Source organism: Antennarius striatus, chromosome 9, assembly GCF_040054535.1.
Source record: "Antennarius striatus isolate MH-2024 chromosome 9, ASM4005453v1, whole genome shotgun sequence".
NCBI classification, from domain to species: domain Eukaryota; kingdom Metazoa; phylum Chordata; class Actinopteri; order Lophiiformes; family Antennariidae; genus Antennarius; species Antennarius striatus.
The window spans coordinates 21579430-21597837 of NC_090784.1; the positions used below are offsets into that span (position 1 = coordinate 21579430).

The 18408-nt window shown below is 40.3% G+C and overlaps 3 protein-coding genes across 4 annotated transcripts; 1 reads left to right on the plus strand and 2 right to left on the minus strand.

Annotated features, from left to right (window-relative positions):
• Positions 1-3: 3 nt before the first annotated feature.
• Positions 4-5482, minus strand: dnase2 (deoxyribonuclease II, lysosomal). 2 transcript variants are annotated; one of them, XM_068322843.1, is made up of 7 exons: positions 5365-5482; positions 4366-4463; positions 4015-4186; positions 3372-3474; positions 3023-3187; positions 1519-1737; positions 4-1325 (listed from the first exon to the last, which is right to left on the minus strand). In XM_068322843.1, the coding sequence occupies exons 2-7, from the start codon at positions 4461-4463 to the stop codon at positions 895-897; spliced, it is 1188 nt and encodes a 395-aa protein (XP_068178944.1). In that variant the 5' UTR covers positions 5365-5482; the 3' UTR covers positions 4-894. The 2 variants fall into 2 exon arrangements, with proteins under 2 accessions (XP_068178944.1, XP_068178945.1); XM_068322844.1 differs by lacking the exon at positions 5365-5482 and adding an exon at positions 5070-5090.
• A 1101-nt stretch (positions 5483-6583) lies between these two features.
• Positions 6584-10119, minus strand: LOC137601583 (G-protein-signaling modulator 1). Its single transcript, XM_068323837.1, has 5 exons — positions 9743-10119; positions 8833-9344; positions 8390-8555; positions 8028-8269; positions 6584-7891 (listed from the first exon to the last, which is right to left on the minus strand). The coding sequence occupies exons 2-5, from the start codon at positions 9316-9318 to the stop codon at positions 7751-7753; spliced, it is 1035 nt and encodes a 344-aa protein (XP_068179938.1). The 5' UTR covers positions 9319-9344; positions 9743-10119; the 3' UTR covers positions 6584-7750.
• A 2344-nt stretch (positions 10120-12463) lies between these two features.
• pbx2 (pre-B-cell leukemia homeobox 2) lies at positions 12464-18080 on the plus strand. Its single transcript, XM_068323017.1, has 8 exons — positions 12464-12823; positions 13447-13520; positions 14513-14757; positions 15200-15390; positions 15777-15912; positions 16241-16382; positions 16941-17035; positions 17326-18080. Exons 1-8 carry the CDS (start codon positions 12582-12584, stop codon positions 17404-17406), a joined length of 1206 nt encoding a protein of 401 aa, XP_068179118.1. The 5' UTR covers positions 12464-12581; the 3' UTR covers positions 17407-18080.
• The last annotated feature ends 328 nt before the right edge of the window (positions 18081-18408 follow it).

Sequence of the window (18408 nt, forward strand, 5' to 3'; positions counted from 1 at the left end):
TGATCGTTAAAAAAAATAGTTTTATTTTTCTTTGTTCTGATTCAAGACAGCCAGCAGTTTTATCTCCGAGCAAAGACAAGGTCAGAATGAATTTATGTTTGGAAAAAATGTGACGCAACGATAAAAGTAAAGAGAATATCGAGCCGGTTTAAAGGAAATGCAGTATTAAAGCATGTGTCTCACCTCAGTTTCAACGTGTGTGTAGTTCAATGTCAGCAGAGAACTGTGTGTGTTTTGTGTGTGTGTGTGTGTGTGTGTGTGTGCTGAAGGCTGCATAGCGCATGTACTTATTGTTCATGCATTTAAATTTCCATGAAACAATCAATCGGGTAAGCTTGACACGATCCCTGAGATCGAATCAGTTAAAGCAGCTAATGCAGATCTAAACAGGCAATCATCTCATTTCTTTCAGTAACCCAGCGATTCTTAAGACACTTAAAAAAATCTTTTAATTTCCAGAGGCACTTTGAGGCTTGTGTGTTCTTTAGAATGGAGTGCTTCGCTTCACGCCGAACCTGCAGCTCCTCCAGGCTTGTCGGGTTTAGTTTGAAGAGTGGACGGTAACGGCTGTCGCTGACAGCCGCTAATCGTTACGAACAACTCAAATGTTTTATTGTTTTGTGCCTCAAAGGCTCCAGAAACATATTGTCTCCATCAGCTTCTCACTGTGAGCGAAGGGGTCCGACATGAAGAAACTGAAGTCCTACATCGGTTTTAAGTCGTTCTGTTTTGGATGTTTCTTTTTCCCACCTTGTGCTTCAAGAAGTATCACCAAACTGTAGAGAAAGATAGAAACAGATATGCAGATAATTTCTAGTCTCAAATGCGATAAATGATTCCCTTCAATGTGATTTCACCACTCAAAATGGAATTCCCAAACCAGAATCAATACGTTCACAGATTTGACTTTAACTTCAGTTTGTCTGAAGCCCGGCTGACCCCTCTGGGTCCATCTGGATATGAGCACTGTGTCGTCCCTCCCCCACAAGCTTCGCACTCCAGCGCTGCCGTCCGGTAGGCCTTCCACACCACCGGGTCCTGCAGGCACACGGTCCCGCCGCCGCGACTCATCTCCGCCTTGTTCCGGTTTATGTCTCCCACGCACACCCACCCCCCTCCAGCCCCGGAAGCCTCGGGACTGACGGCCCATTTGGAGTGGTCCCGACTGTGGTTGAAACCAAACGTTTGTCCTGGATTGATGAAGGTGATGTCCAGGACCTTCCAGCCCAGCGAGCAGTCGGAGGGGAGGATGCCCCTGGAGCGGATCCAGAACTGCACCAGGAGGTCTGACTGGAGGGTGGGGGCCACCCAGGAGTGGTAGAGGTCTGACGGGGCAGAGAGGGAGGATGAGTGGGAATAAGTTCCAAGACTTTCCTGCCAGTAAATTGTGTGCATTCTGTTAAATACTTTGCCATTGGCTCACGTTGGCTTCTTCACATCTGAAAGGAATTTCAAGGTGAATCTCACACAAAAGAAACTGACCGCCGCAAAACATTTATTTATCCATAAACGTCCTACCGTTTCGAAAAGAAGATCCCTTCGCGAAGCTGATGAAATCGGTTCCGTCCTTGGAGGTCAGGGTCACGCTGCGATTGGACAAAGTCTTGGCAGGTGGAAAGACGTGACCAGACCGACGTTGTTTCTCACAGAGAGCGGCCAGCGAAGGCACCAGCGGGGCCAAGGAGTCTGGGACGTTACAGTCGTACACATGAGGCTGATTGATCTGAAGCTGCTCTCCTGTGGTGCAAAACAAATCAAGATTTAACGGCGCTCCAGAATCACACTTCGTTAAGTTTAGTAAATGAATAGCAACGGAAGAATACTTAAAGTGAAAGAAACACACAAAACCACAGATGGTGTCCACAAAACGAATCGTCATGACTTTTGCGATGCTATTCTAAATATTTTAACGCTAAACTACAAAGCTAAAATGCTAAATATTACTTGTGTAACGCAGAAAAGATCCACTGAGTGATGGATTACAGTTTTTGTCATTTAACTTTATAAAGTAGCGATTGGATTAATCACCTGGTTTGCTTCTTTGCTGTCAACTTAAATAGCTGTGAGTATTAAATCTGCAATTGGGGAAATTATTAAACGAGAAAGCAAATATTTGTGACAACACAGCGTCACATATTGGAGAGATATTTCTGAGCATGATGTCAGATCTCATTCACGTGTAAATTCACGCTGCAGAGGTGCTCGAATGTCAAACGTGTCGATCCTGTGATCATCGTCTGATGTTTGACAAAACGGCGCCTCCGTGTCGGGCCGTGTCGCCCTCTCAGAATCCCAGCTGGGGAGGCAAGAATGTGACAGAGTAAATGCAATGCTGCAGCGTGAGAGGGCTGATATCGCTATGGTAACATACCTCAATCTAATTATATTACCCCAGGCACTGCCATAGCAACTGCGCGAAATGCTGGATCTGCCAGGAAACCACAGAGGCAGCGTGGTGGGCGACACCAGGATGTCACCTGCTTACCTTGATAATCAGGTGTTGCTGCATCAACGGTAGCTGAAGCTACTGTTAAATATCTCAAAGGTATTCACCCCCCTCTTTATTGCTTATGCAGCTCATTTTGAATGCTGCTGTTACATTTGCAGAGTAATCATCAATGCATTTTCAGGTCTCAGTATTTTAAGTCTGTGCAGACACTGAGGTTCAGTTTAATGTCATCTAATCTAATCTAATCTAATCTAATCTATACAACAGTAACGCTTCCAAATATTTCATCTAAGTCGTTCAGAAATTTTGAGTAACAGACGTCAAAGCAAACAAAATAAAAGACAAACTTAAGAGGGAAACACAACCGTCTTGGTGGAGAAAAAGATCAAATTTAGCATTTCGGAAAATGTTCTTAGGAAAACTTTAAACAGCATTTATTGGGATCACTGTAAATTAAATTTAAACTCAAACTGAAAGAGTAACACAACTGAGTGAGTGAGCTGTTCCACTAAAATAGGTGAAGGTAATTCTGTCTCTACTATCCCCGACAACATGACGGAACTCCAGTCTTACCGATGGTCTGGAATCGGTCCAGAGGGAAGGTGACACAGATAAAGTTTTGTCCGTTGGTCACGCCGCTGCTGGGGTAGGAAAACTGCCCCGCCTGTTGTACTGGTGGAAAGTGAGGGGTGCTGTGGACCAACCAGAAGCCCTGATTTTTATCCAACAGGACAACACCTGAGGAACAGAGATGCTGAGATAGATACTGAGACAAATTTGGGCTATTTTTGTGTGTTTTTTTCTCCCATTCTACCATAAGAACAAATTTATGAATTTAGTAGCATGAATTAAGATTCGTGTTTATTTATTCTCCCTGTTTTCAGATTTTTCCCATACAGCAAAGCAGAGCTCCCATGTTCACCTTTTGTGTGTCCTTTTGTGTTTCCACTGTTGTCAACCTGTCTGTCACTCAGGTGAGGACCTGGATCTTGGTCATTGTAAAGGATGTAAGCTAGAGCCGTCTCCTGTGAACAAGTTGTGATTGAAATATCAAACACAATTCATGACGAATATACATAAGAATTAGCTAAAACAAATAGTAAACAACGAGCATAGCATTGATAATTTGGTGTTTCTATGTTTTTATATGACAGTGTCATTTAAACTTTTTTATCCCTCCAACAGACCAGCTGCAAAAAGCTGAACAACTGCTCTACCTTTCAGTTCTTATTCTCAGTTTCTTACACGGGTGATCTGATAACATCAAGAAGATTATTTTACCACTGATTTAAATGCGTGTCTATAAAATGAAAAGTCTTACAGCTGAACCAGACAAAAGCAGAAGCGAGAAAAAGTAAAGCAGATTTCTAATATCGGGAGAAACCAAAAGGTTTATGTTTGAATAAAATACAGTTTCATTGTGAAAGTTAAGGGAACATTTTTATCACACTTGGTCAAAAGATAATCTCAAATCAAATAAATAAAACTTTCCTATGATTTATTCTATCTTTCAAGTATCTGATCTGTTTTTGTTCCAGACACAAAGACCCCTAAAGGAAGCCGACCTTTCCTTGTGAGTACAGTTGTCCCACTGTTCTTCCCAGAGCTCCAGTGGTGTCATTCACCAGCCCCTTCCCATTAGTCCATCCTGCGCTTCCTTTGTCCAGCAGTAAATACAGCTCACCCGATGGGTGGGATTTTTTGTCGTGGTTTTTGGGCAGCTTATAAATGTAGAACCTAGAAATGAGAGAATGACTTGTAAATCTGTGTGAGAGGCAGAAAGGGGGTTTGTAAAGACTTAAACATAGCAACTCCATAATTAACTAATTTGTACGGTATGGATAAACCTCTTATAAAATAGCATTAATTGTGTTTGTAAACGTCCAGTTTCCCCAGGACTAGAATAAACGGATTACCAATCAACTGCATCTCCTTTGTCGTTGTAACAGCTGATTGGTGAGGAGTCGCCCCCTAGTGGCAAATAGAAGATCAGCAGGGACAAAAGCAGGGGCATCTGAGAAGAGAAAGATGTTCGTTCATTGATTGATTGATTGATTGATTCATTCATTCATTCATTCATTCATTCATTCATTCATTCATCCGTACAGGCACACATATACCCTTAAAATTACAAGGTTATTGGATATTAGTCAGTCAAAATATTATTAGCTTATTTCCATACTGCCTTAACGTTAGACTGAAAATATTTTTTTATACATTTACAGTCCTGTTTTTCAACAACAAATTTCTCTCCTTGAATACAATATTTTTTTGTGTTTTTATTTAATACCAAGAAAAATAGTTTTTACCAAACAGATGACAAATTTTAACAGTAGCAAACAATAAATTGAAGCGGTTCAACGAAAGATCATAGTTTGGTTTAACTTCTATATTCCATTTCTCTTTTCTCATTTCCTTATATTCCCTCACCCACGCAGGTTAGATCTCAGCCATTAGATAATGAACGCAGCTGAAAGAACATAACCTGCTGGTTTCTCATGTGTTTGGACTTGTAAAAAAAAACAAGAAAAAAAAAGGGAAGCAACCTCTACAGAAACTGCTTTTTCAGCAGAATAAATCAAAAACAACAGACAAAACAACTGAAACCGAATTATTCTACCTTTAACAGTGTTGGACAGCAGACAAAACAACTTGAAGTTTGAAGTCATGCAACTAAAAACGATACACAAGCTGTTTTAGTACATTGCACAAGTATTATAAGGTTATAAGCATGCTCATCTATACTTATTACAACGCAACGGTATTATTGCCTCTCATGATTCAAATAAAAGCTACACTAGAGAATTAGCAGCTTAAATCTGTAGTTCAGATGGAAAAGCAGGACTACTACAATAATCATGATGATAAAGTAAAACAATTGACAATAAAGGAGAACTTTTATCAAGTGCACCCACCTCTTCCTGCACGTTTTTATTCTCTTTTATGTCACCGATTGATTCTTGTGTCGCTCTCGGAGTGTTTTTATACCGTATTTCCCAGACTCAGCTGCATCCGTGTTTCGGACGGGGACAATAATACAAGGATGAGACGATGACGTAAACATAACCTTAATGGCACCCGGAAAATTATGACAAACAAAATTCACAGCAAACAGAAAGATATTGTTTTCCATTCTAGGATTATATAAATATTATATTTATATATATATTAATATATATATGAATAAATATTAAGACAAAAAATTCATATAATAACCGTTTTAAATCGTCCTTTAGTTACCACTTGTCCGATCCTTAGATTGACAGTCCTACATTTTTGTCAAGTGACTGTTGACGTCATCATATGGGCGGGGCGTCGTCAGAGGAGGTCACGGTCGCATAAAATACATTGAGACATATTCTCATCACCTGTTAAAAAGTAGTTTTCGTAAAAACTAAAATAAATAAATAATAAGATTTAAAAAATTCCTATTAAAGCTAACTATCTATAGTGGCAGGATAGGACGGTCGTATCATATTATAATATCAGGAATTATTTCTAAATTTATTCCTGTCTGTTAATATGGACGAAATATTCAAACTGGTAAATTACGTACAGTAATTGATAACTTGTTGCTTTTATTTTAGATGAATGATCAATAACTTCCTGTAATGTGGTGTTAGGATGCAAATAGTGAACACGGTCCTCTTAAAAATGGAACTATAACCTGGTTAGATCCTCTGACTGCTGTAGTTTCTTCCTGTTTGATATACTGGTCATTGTTTAGGGGTTTTTTTATGTTATGTCTTTGCTTCCTCTTCTTCTCATTTGAAATATCTGTCATATAGTCCCGTGATGATATGGAGCAAAGGCCAAGTAGAAGAAGAACACATCATGTGACTGAATTAAGAATCATCAAGATTTTTATAATGACCTTTGACCTTACATCATCTTCATCAATTTTGCTGCTCTTTCTTTATTTAATTCGATTAAATACATTTCGTGCTATCTTTCTTTTGTATTTAGGTAGTGTATTTTTACCATTAACATACATATTGCTATGACACTCTTTATAGTTGTGCTATGTTTTAGGAAAGGACACACAATCCATTCGTCACCTGCTAATCACACTTTAAGCTGAGTTGATTTAACACCAGAGGTCACCTTTTTTTTCTGGTGACAACTGTAGCCCTGGTTTATCAAAAATACACATTAAGTCTCCAGAAACAAGTAATTGAATACAGACATTTTAATAAGAATCCATATTCTAACAGAAAAACATTACTGTAAATGATTGTTATTGTTACAGTTCATGCAATTTTGTGTAAATTCGTCTTCAAATAATATCGACATTCATTTAGAAAATGCAATGTAAATTAATAAAGCTTTTGTCTCAGTCATGTAAATAAAAATCCAGCAACTAACACCCATTTTCAGTCCATTTAAGTACGCCAGGAAAACTTAAAATATTTTTTGTCACCTGAAAAGAACATCACAATTGTTCCTTAGGAATGTTTTTGACTTTTGTGCAAAGACATAATTAGTTATGAAAGTAGAATAAACAGATAAAAAACACCGTCACATGTTTGTGGGAATGTGACCGAGAAGGAAAAGATGGTTAGTTATGAAGATGAACAGAAAAGGTTTATCTTCTTGTTACAGTTACTGTTAACATGAATGTTGCGAGAGTGTGTGTGCGTGTCTGTGTGCGTTGTGTGTGTGTGTGTGTGTGTGTGTGTGTGTGTGTGTGTGTGTGTGTGTGTGTGTGTGTGTGTGTGTGTGTGTGTGTGTGTGTGTGTGTGTGTGTGTGTGTGTGTGTGTGTGTGTGAGATACATAATGAAAAGAAATCTCAGTAAATTTTTTGTTGAATCTCTTTGTCTTTTGAACATTTTGGACAAATTGTACGTTAATATGTGCAAATGGCTTTTATAGATATTTTGTTGATTTTAGTTTGTATAATTACACAAGTGCAGATTTGTGAAGTGTGGTCTTCTAGCTGGTATCTCCTCTTCAGCTTTATTGGTATTCTTTAATATTTTCTGTACAATGAAAGAGAGACAGTAAAGACCAGTAGATGATGTACTCCCTACACACAGTAGCATTCAACCATCAGTAGATATTTACACTAAAATTTGGTGAATAAGAAAACACATCTAATGAGAAAATAAGTGCCTAGCCAGCACTGAACTTCACAAACTCATCAGGAGTCACATTAAAAGCTCTGTTGCTTCAAATTAGAATTATTGTTGCAGTGTCTCATTCTTTTTTCTACAATGCAAAACCCAGCTTTAACAGGAAATCTAGGGTTAAAATGTTCCAAAGCTGGATAACTCCCAGTGTGACAGTTTTCATTGTCCATCTCAGGTTTGCAGCAGGCATGGCAGTTCAGTTCTCTGCTCGTCCATACGCCCCCCCTGGACCCTCAGGAGCAGGGAGAAGAAGTCCTCATCATCCATGGGACCAGGAGCTCTGCTCCTCTGGTCCTCCAGACGGCCCTGGGCCTGTGGTCGGAAGGAAAATGGGAAAATGAATAAAGTCATGAATGAGGTCAAGCGATTCTGTGTAGCTTTTACACTGGCAACCATGATTTTGCTGCCACATTACCACTCGGCCACAGTATAAGGGGAACATGCTCACTTGCGTTGTGAGGATCATATTGTACAGCTCCTCTTTGGGCACTGGAACGGGTGCAGGGAGTGGTGCCGGCCTTTTCACAAATGACAGCTGCTTCAGGCTGCCTCTGAAACTTTTGGATTTGGGTTTGGCTGTTGGAGACCTTTCCAGCTGCGCCCTTTGGTCATCCAACCGGCGAGCTTGAGCGGTGGCCACCAGCTCGAAGAACTCCTCTCTTTGCAGGGAAGTCATGGAGGAAAAGATGACTGTGGGAGAGGAGTTGAGAGGAAAGAGATTTGCCGGTCAGAGCGTACAAAGATTCTAACTGATCTGCACATGGAAACATGTAGGACTAATGGATATATTGCCTCTCAGAACACTCCTACCTCTGTTGGCTGGCTTGTTGGTGTTGGGCTCAGAGTGACACCTCCTCCTCCTAACCCCGTTCTCCAGCCTGAAGGAACAGCGCTGGTCATTGAGGCGTCTCCCCTCCTGGACGGTGAACAGCAGCTCGTAAAGCGCCTCTGGGAAGTCAGGAGTTAACCGGTGCGCCTGGGAACATACATGTAGGTGTCAGAAAAAGAATGAGGGGAGGAGACAAAGCTTTCAGTGAGTGGCACAAACTATTTGTTGGCACAGCGAAAGAATTTGTTCCACTCCTTCATACTCCCACATGCTCTACAAAAAAATACCTGCTTTTTCCACCGCAAGATTGTTTTCCTTCTATAGAATAAAGAGACTAATCGGTTTGATTGCAGCACAAGCTATCAATTTAGCGACTGTACAGTGAATTTCAGAGGACAAAGTAACAATAGAACGTCTCTCAAACCTTTTTTGGATCCTCCTCTTGGCTTTCTGTCCCTTCAGGTTGTTGCTCAGGGGACTTTAACCTTTTTACGTCCACTTCAGGATCACTTTGTGGAACTTTTTCCATCTCTCTCTCACTGGGTTCCTCAGATTTTTGGTAAATCCTTCCTGCCACTTGTTTTTGCCCTTCCTTCTGATTATTGCTTCCATCATTCTTCTTAATTTCCTCTGGTTTATCATCTTCTTGTTTGTCCTCATCTTTAGAAAGTCCTGTCTGGTTGACCTCTGTGTTGGATTGTTGTTTTTCATGGCTCTGATCCTCTAAATGCATTTTAATTTCTATACTGTCTTCATTCTTATCCTCTATTGTAAGTTCCTTTTTCTGATCCAACTCTTCACTGCAGCTTTTTGCAATGACAACTAAATTGCTCGCAGTGACAATGGAATCCTCAGGTTCGTCTCGTTCCTCTGTGATGATGAGCGGTTCTGTCAGTCCCTCTTCAGCCATTTCAACTTTGATCTAAGTGTTAATCCCTGAAATTTAAGAAAAAAACAAAAAAACTTTGAGGGCTCTTTTATTTACAGCTTCAATAAAAACACACGATATGTATCAACCCACAAGCTGCTTGTAATACGCTTGAGCAATGAATGACAGAAGCTGTCTCATTCCGTTTCAAACCAGTTTGGCGTGTCCTAGCGTGTTAGCAACAAATATTACGCTTATGTATTTCTGTCAGCTGTATGACATCAGTAAATATGTGACAGAATGGTTGTTTCAGACGGCTGATAAGTTGCTGATTGATGATTCGTGTTGGATATCTTGTCAAAGGTTTCATGTTAATCCCGATTGACAGTTATACAGTATGTTGTGCCTCAAAAGTTGCCTTTTGTACCAAAAAGCAAATAAAAAACCCCACAAATTTCTTTCTTACCTTTCTGTTTTCAACTTCTGTGTCCTCAAAGCATCATCCCTTGAATTCCCGGTAGATAGAGCACAGCATTTTAAGTTGATCAAAAATCAGTTTGAGGAGAAAAAAAACACTGCGAGGAAGAGCTGACTAACAAAGCTCTTGCACTTTGTCTGCTTCGTAACCTCTCGTCTCTTCTCTTCCTGTTCCTCTTTCAGCTGCCCACCCCTATTTACTTGGCCCACATCTGACAAGTCATGCTATTAAGAAATATTGCTGTCAAAGTAAAAACCAACATAACCATTTGTTTGGATTGATTAAGAACTGATCCAGACAAAGGTTGTGTCCATTTGAGATAAGGCTAAAGGCTGCCAAAGAGGCTGTTGCTTTCACTCCCGCGCATTTGATTCTGAAAGCTTCTGAAACGTGTTGAAACAGGCTCACAGTTCTTCTGACACTAATGTGGTTTTGGCACACATCCTGTTGACGTGCTGCTGAAATGAGAAGTAAAGAGAGACAACTGAGAAGAGATGTCTCACTTTTATTAAACAGTAAAAATAAAGGAATAGCAAAGTTATTTTAGTTAGAAAGTCTGTATTGATGCTTGTAATGGCACTGGATGATGACAACAAAATGCATAAACACAAGTTAGTTTCTTCAGTCCTTGACACACATTATATACTTCTGTTTTCTGGAAATACTGAGGGTGGAGATGTTTTTTGTTGTGGTTGTGTTGTTTTTAACACAACCACAACAGCGTCAGCTGTCAGAGAAAAAGCCCTCTATATCAGGTGTGGTGTACTTCAGAGCTGGGTGATGGGATTAAATGCGAGGGTGGATGGATTTGAAAGAAGAAGTGGGCAAAAAAAATGAAGGACAAAAACTCAGGGAATGAAAGAAACCTGAGCTTATCCAGTCCTATTATTACCAATTTGGCCACGTCTCATTTGTGTGTCAACTCATTTTGGAGAGATATGGCAGTCAGGGAGTAGGTTCCTGGTAGGAATCAGGATCAAGTTTGCTTTTACTGGGTTTTTTTTTTCATGATAATCAACTGGGCTGCTGATTCAGAAAGGATGTGACAGAGAACAGGCAGCTGTGGAAGCTGCAAAAAAGTTTTTGGATGGTGTTTTAATTGCTGAAGGAAGTAGAAGCAACGATGAGGAGGTCCTTCAGCCCAAAATAGCAAAGGTTTATCAAGATACAGTGTGTTTATTAGTCAATGAGATAAGATAGGGGATGGAGTTGTTGTTTCTTCTTCTTTTCCTTTCGGCTTTTCCCTTCAGGGGTCGCCACAGCGAATCAGTTGCCTCCATCTAACCTGTCTTCTGCATCCTCTTCTCTCACACCTACTACCTTCGTGTCCTCCCTCATTACATCCATAAACCTCCTCTTTGGTCTTCCTCTAGGCCTCCTGCCTGGTAGTTCAAAACTCAGCATCCTTCTACCAATATGTTCACTATCTCTCCTCTGGACATGTCCAAACCATCTCAGTCTGGCCTCTCTGACTTTATCTCCAAAACCTCTAAGATGTGTTGTCCCTCTGATGTACTCATTCCTGATCCTATCCATCCTGGTCACTTCCAGAGAGAACCTCAGCATCTTCATCTCTGCTACCTCCAGCTCTGTCTCCTGTCTTTTCCTCAGTGACACTGTCTCTAGACCAAACAACATCGCTGGTCTCACCACAGTTTTGTACACCTTTCCTTTCATTTTAGCTGAAACTCTTCTATCACACATCATACCTGACACTTTTCTCCACCCGTTCCATCCTGCCTGTATTTCACACTTCTTCACCTCTTTTCCACACTCTCCATTGCTCTGGACTGTTGACCCTAAGTACTTAAAATCCTCCACCTTCTTGATCTCTTCTCCCTGTAACCTCACTCTTCCACTTGGGTCCCTCTCATTCAAACACATGTACTCTGTCTTACTGCGGCTAACCTTCATTCCTCTCCTTTCCAGGACAAACCTCCACCTCTCTAGCTTCTCCTACACCTGTTCCCGGCTCTCACTGCAGATCACAATGTCATCTGCAAACATCATAGTCCATGGAGATTCCTGTCTAACCTCGTCTGTCAGCCTGTCCATTACCATAGTGAACAAGAAGGGGCTCACGGCTCCTATTCCATTTCTCTTCCCATCTACACCATAATAGAACAACTTGAACCCTGCTCCTAAACTTCTAGCCTTGCTACCTTTCCACCTGGTCTCCTGGACACACAGTATGTCCACCTTCCTCCTCTGCATCATGTCAACTAACTCTCTACCTTTTCCTGTCATAGTTCCAACATTCAACGTCCCTACTCTCAGTCCTATACTCTTGGCGCTCCTCTTCTCTCTCTTTGTGCGAGCACTCTTTCCTCCTCTCCTTCTTTGACCAACAGTAGTCCAATTTCCACCGGCGCCCTGTAGGTCAACAGCGCCGATGGCGGTCATTGTTAACCCGGGCCTCGACCGATCCGGTATGGAAGTCATAGGTTTGATTCGCATCTTTGATTTGGCAAAAGTTTTACGCCGGATGCCCTTCCTGAGGCAACCCTCTGTATCTATCCGGGCTTGGGACCGGCACAATAAGACACTGGCTTGTGCCCTCTTGTGGCTACATTGGAGTTGTTATTTATACATAAATTTTGAACCTTGATGGTGCATTGTCTAAATAGTAGTGAGTGGAAATGCGAAATTATGGATGCAGCCTGCCTTGAAACAACATACTGTAGTGTTGCCATGACTTGTAGCACATATATTGTACATATTCCTGTCAGACGCTAGGGGATCGCGCTTTGTTCGATGCCTCCGATCGCGCTTTGTGAGTCAGTGCGCTCCGACGGGCAGCAGTCGTCGCCACCGTGCGTCGCTGAAGATGTTGCAGCAGCAGCCTCTGACTGGCAACGGGCCTTCCAACGGCCGGGGACTCGGCGTGAGTGGCCACACTGGGATGCATTCACTTAACTCGGTTCATCAACCTTCCCAGCATCGGTCGGACGGCGGGGACTCGGGCCTCGAGGGCACAGAAAACGGACATGAAACCCGCAGAGACATCGGAGACATACTGCAGCAAATAATGACCATCACCGACCAAAGTTTGGACGAGGCACAAGCAAAGTTCGTGAGAACTTATTTTATTTCCCGTTTTATGGTCGTAGTGTTTGTTTTTTTCCCCCCTTGGTGTCTTTGTCGAGTCCGACTCACAAAGTTTCCCGAACTTAAATCTATTGTTAAAGATATTTAACCAGTAGCAAACTAATTAGCTAACGAAAATAAAGTTTGTTTTATTTTAATCCATATACTTGATGTACAATCCAGAAAATGTTGTTTTTTAAATTTTATTTTATGTATTGTTATCTGTAAACACGTATTTTTTTTTTTTGCTAGCAGCTATCGCAACGTTAGCTATTGTTAGCCTGCTAAAAAAGCTAACTATTTATGGCTACAAGTAGCTAACAGTTAATATTACCCATAATGTAAACATTTCACTTTTATTACACGTTAATAAAATAATAATTCAAAGAAATCAAACAAACTGAATTTAACACTCACGGGCTATCGTATACAAATAGCTAACTGACAGCAGGCTACCGAGGAGCTAACGTTAGCTACATTAGCCGTGGTGGATAATGGTGTTTAAGTCACATTTGTGCTTTTGTTTTGCCTTTGCATGTCACTAGTCTATGTGTTTACAGCTAATCAATCATGTTAGCTCAAAGTCACCTTTTCTCTATGTGCAGGAAACACGCACTTAACTGTCATCGAATGAAACCTGCATTATTCAGCGTCCTGTGTGAGATCAAGGAGAAAACTGGTAATGTTATGTGTTATTAACGTATTTTTATACATTATCCGTACTACATTTGATGCTAAAAATTGCTTTTATGAGCTTTGACATATTATGAGCACTTGGGTTGCAGCGTTATGATTGTGTTGACATTGTGTCATTACAGTCTAATGAAATCAAAACAAAACACAAACACAGTCATGAATGGAATTTGTCTAACAAGTGTTTACCTGCAAATGTCCAACTGACAGTGTTTGCCAAAATTAATCTATTTTGATGGAAAATACCACTTTTGAAAATTTTACACAAGTGAAAATTATTTTTTAAAAAATAAAAACAATAAGCTCCATAATACCAGTTATTTAGCTGTAGCTATTTTAGATTATTTTCATAATGTTCAATCACACAGAATTTATTTATTAGTCATACAATATGAGAATTACAGTACTGTACATCCATTTTCCTTTATATAGCTGCATTCACATTACATGTCAAAAGACCCAATTTTTATTGGTATGGTTATGTTGCCTGACTCTGATATTTTCCAGGGATCACAAAATCAGATTGTTTCAAATCAGATTTAAATTATTTTCACATGTGGTTCTAGATCACATACTCATCCCACTTGCACCAATGCAATTACAGTGAGAACATTCAGATCTGGATTTTTTTAGGTTTTTATTACATATATTCCTGTGTAAGCATCGTCAGCTCTGGCTGTGTGCAAAAATGAGTGAGACGTCCAGAGTGAAGTTATAAAAAAGTAGTTCATAAATAGTTCATGAACTACTTATGAACAGCTGACAAAATTTGTTCTGTTTTCAATACATCTATTACAGTTTCATTACCATTACATTTTTTTTGCTTTTAGTGATGCAGATGGCGTGCAAAAAAATATTTTCATAGGGAATTCTTTTTTGTTGGCTTGTTGTGTGCGTGCATCTGTAAATCTGTTATAACACATTTGCAGTCTGTTGCTATTACACATACAAAGAGACTAATGCTTATTTCATTGGCAGGCCTGTCAATGAGGAACACGCAGGAGGACGAGCCTCAGGACCCGCAGCTGGTGCGACTGGACAACATGCTACTGGCGGAGGGTGTGGCGGGCCCAGAGAAAGGCGGTGGTGCTGCCGCTGCTGTTTCTGCCGCCACCAGCTCAGGAGGGATGTCACCAGACAGCTCACTCGAACACTCCGACTACAAAAGCAAGTTGAGCCAGATTCGCAGTATCTACCACACTGAGCTGGAGAAGTATGAGCAGGTACCGTGTTGCAACAGGAGACAAGCACTGACCTTGCCTGTACATGCTTGCCTGAACTAAAACTGCTCGCCAGAAGCATAATCCATTGATATGTTAAGTCACACAGCTGCTTTCTGATTGAGAACCCACTCAGGTCTTCAGTCGTTAAAGAACACATTAAGTATCAGTTGCTTTTCTCTGTAGAAGATGATCACAGCATGTGGACATTAGTATAGCAACACTAATTTCATTTCACACTGAAGCCAGTTTCTATTGTACTGAACACCCTTAGATCTGTTGTAAAATCCAAAATTGTATTCATATTCAGCAATGAAAGAGATTTTATCTTGTAACATAATTTAAAACTTTCCAATAGTGTGAATGCCCTGCCAAACATGCAGCATTTATACTTCATTAATTTCTTCATACGCATGTAAACTTACCAGTCGACCCTTCCCCCCAGGCGTGCACTGAATTCACCACCCATGTCATGAACCTGCTGAGGGAGCAGTCGCGCACACGGCCTGTGACTCCAAGGGAGATCGAGCGCATGGTGGCCATCATCCACCGCAAGTTCAGTTCGATCCAGACCCAGCTGAAGCAAAGCACCTGTGAGGCAGTCATGATCCTGAGGTCCCGTTTCCTTGATGCAAGGTAGATGCTTGTTGTTGTGTGAAGTACTCACCCCAGTAGGTTCCATTTAATGATGTATATTAAGCATGAATTCTGAATGGTTATTGGTGTTTGTTAATGAGGGGAATAAATCTATTTGAACATGAATTATTTCTTACACAGGATATTGTTTCAGATTCCACAAATTGTTAAATTGAGAATAATGTGGAGCTTTATCTGTGCATCTAACTAAAGTTGTTCAGAATTCACTTTTGAGTTTTTCACTAGTTAAAAATTTTTATTCATATATCTACAACTTCATATATCTACAACTGAACAATAGCTGTTCAGAATGGTACAGATAAAGAAAATGCTAACAGTGATAAAAACCTAATCAGAAATTTATTAATCTGTTTTTCTTGCATCAGGCGCAAAAGACGCAACTTCAGTAAACAGGCCACAGAAGTCCTGAATGAGTATTTTTACTCACACCTATCCAATCCCTACCCCAGCGAAGAAGCCAAAGAGGAACTCGCCAAACAGTGTGCGATCACCGTTTCTCAGGTAAACCACAGACGATGCTCTCAGGAATAATCTCTGGAAATGTTGAGCTTTTTATTTATTTATTTTTTTGTGAGTGTATTCTGGTCTCAGGAAGACAATCAACATTTTAAACCTGCATGCAGTTGACTTTTATTGTCAGCGGACAAAAAAAGAATGTGTTTTTTGTGTGTGGGGGGGGTGAGACCAGTGATAGAGCCTTTATGATTTATTGACATTATGCTTCAGCTTTTGTTCGACTGAAATCTGCTGCTGAAGTTTGCCCAGCTGCTGTGGCAAATTAGTTCATTTTCATCAGAGGGTTTAGACTTTGTTTCATGTTTTTTGCGAGGTCTCCAACTGGTTCGGAAACAAAAGAATTCGCTACAAGAAAAACATTGGCAAGTTTCAAGAGGAGGCCAACCTCTACGCCATGAAGACAGCACTCGGAGCCAGACAGGGTGACGATTCTCCACACACTCCCAACTCCACAGGTAACAAAAGATTGTGAAAGAAAAGCCAGCAACACTGGCGGCAGTAAAATGTTCTGCTGTTGCTGCCCTGTCCTGCCTGCAACTGTCAGCCCATGGAGGAGGTGTATACTTTAGCACAGAGTAGAACTGGTAGGGATATATAATAATAATAATACGCAGCTTTTTTTGTATTTTTTTGTGTGTGTGTGTGTGTGTGTGTGTGTGTGTGAATGAGCTGCAGATAAGCTATGACTCAGACAAAATAAACATTTCAGGTAGAGTATAGCTACAAAACACAGACGTTGCAATTAAGATAGACATAAAAATACAAAATATATTTTCTCTGTCTTTAAATAATGAATCCTTTTTTTTATTTATTCTGAGGTATAAAAAACTAAACCCAACCAAAATTATACGTAAATTTGATTTTTAAAATAATCCGCTTGCTGTAAATAGAGTAAAGGCCAGAATGAATCTCCATAATGTTTCATTCTAATCTACTATGATAAGCAGAATTTACAACAGTCAATAATTTAAACCAGATTGAATCAATTCTGTCCCGTTTTTTTCTTCCATTAGGGTCTGGGTCCTTCTCTCTTTCTGGGTCTGCTGACCTGTTCCTCGGGGTTCCGCCTGTGAACGGCGAGCAGGCTGCTTATCAAATGGGCGTCCAGGTACATGCTGTTTCACACACATTCAAATGATATGGCTCAAGGTACTGCTTACATTTCCCTGCTGACAAACCCCAGATCAAAACTAACAGTGAATTTATTTTCCAGCACCATACCAGCATTCCTTATTCTTCTGTGTCACAGACCTCGTGTTATTTTTTAAAGAACTATCAGAAAAACATCAGCAAGTAGTTTCCATGCTACCACATGAAGCAGCTAGCAGGGAGTTTGAATTGACTTCAGGCTGGGCAGGAAAAAGATCACGTATGTTTATTCTTTGTTGCCTTTCTTAGGCCAACGGGAACTGGCATGGTCGAAACTCTCCCCCATCCGGCACCCCGCCCCACAGCGACCACTCAGAAAACTCTGATTGATGGCTCCGCCTTCCGACACTGAACGACAGCAATGGAAAGTTTGATGATGAAAAAAAGACATAAAGAATGATTTCACACTTCCCACTTGGCTGCAGTTGTTTTTGTATGTCATTTGTATGGTTTTACTATTTGAAATGTACACTGTTTTTCTTTTTCTTTCCTTACCGCTCAGCATTGGTCATTATTATCTTTGTATGATTAGCTGAGTGCAAGAATGGTAGAGTGAAAATGTGTGTGTTGTGTGCATGCAGATGTGCTTTTATTATTGGGACTGTAGGGCTTGTTTTCCACTACTTTTGACATGTTACTGAGGTTTGTGTTTGGATGGGATGGCATTATTGTTGTTTTAGCACACTATATCATCATTATTATCATTAATGTTATTGCTGTTTTATTATTAGTGCTACAATCCTTTTCATTTTAACTGCTCAAAAAGAGAGAATGCATTTAGTGAATGAGAGGCCAATAGAGAAAAATCCAAAGATTTGTGTGTTTGTTTCTCTGTTTTGTTGGTTTTCTTCGGGCTCATGTCTCCCTGTTAAATGAATGAGATGTGACTGAGTCCACATTAATGGTTTGAATGACTAAATCAACAGTGCTGTCTTTTTTCTGTACAGTGAAACACCTGTATTCTCTCTACCTCTTTTACAATAAAGACTCTGTATTCACAACCAGATGGTGACCCATCCTCATTTGTGTCTTGTTTTGGAGCTTTGCTAGATCTACATCACTCCACCTGAATGTTGTGAGTAGAGTGTGTAATTACTTATAGGGTGCTAAGTCTTTATTTCATCAATTAAGTTTAATTATTATTCTTATTATTTTCTGAATTGATAATGGCAGTAAAAACATTAATAAACCCAGTGGTGGGCAGTCATGACCACTACTGAGTTTATTAGAAAACTAACAGAATTTCTGACCTACAAATGCAACCAAAAATGCAAAAAAAAATTGTGCACGAAATTGAGAAAAAGAAGACGTTGCAATAATTTAACCCTAGAG

What these genes read in the sequence shown, in the direction of transcription:
- dnase2 (XM_068322843.1), bottom strand. Translation starts at nt 4,463, where the DNA reads ATGCCCCTGCTTTTGTCCCTGCTGATCTTCTATTTGCCACTAGGGGGC. An exon ending in AACTGTACTCACAAGGAAAG is followed by an intron (nt 3,475 to 4,014) that starts GTCGGCTTCCTT and finishes ACTTGTTCACAG; the next exon opens with GAGACGGCTCTAGCTTACAT. An exon ending in CACAAAAGGACACACAAAAG is followed by an intron (nt 3,188 to 3,371) that starts GTGAACATGGGA and finishes TCTGTTCCTCAG; the next exon opens with GTGTTGTCCTGTTGGATAAA.
- LOC137601583 (XM_068323837.1), bottom strand. Translation starts at nt 9,318, where the DNA reads ATGGCTGAAGAGGGACTGACAGAACCGCTCATCATCACAGAGGAACGA. An exon ending in CAACAAGCCAGCCAACAGAG is followed by an intron (nt 8,270 to 8,389) that starts GTAGGAGTGTTC and finishes CCTCTCCCACAG; the next exon opens with TCATCTTTTCCTCCATGACT. An exon ending in ATATGATCCTCACAACGCAA is followed by an intron (nt 7,892 to 8,027) that starts GTGAGCATGTTC and finishes TTCCGACCACAG; the next exon opens with GCCCAGGGCCGTCTGGAGGA.
- pbx2 (XM_068323017.1), top strand. Translation starts at nt 12,582, where the DNA reads ATGTTGCAGCAGCAGCCTCTGACTGGCAACGGGCCTTCCAACGGCCGG. An exon ending in TTGGACGAGGCACAAGCAAA is followed by an intron (nt 12,824 to 13,446) that starts GTTCGTGAGAAC and finishes CTCTATGTGCAG; the next exon opens with GAAACACGCACTTAACTGTC. An exon ending in TGAGATCAAGGAGAAAACTG is followed by an intron (nt 13,521 to 14,512) that starts GTAATGTTATGT and finishes TTTCATTGGCAG; the next exon opens with GCCTGTCAATGAGGAACACG.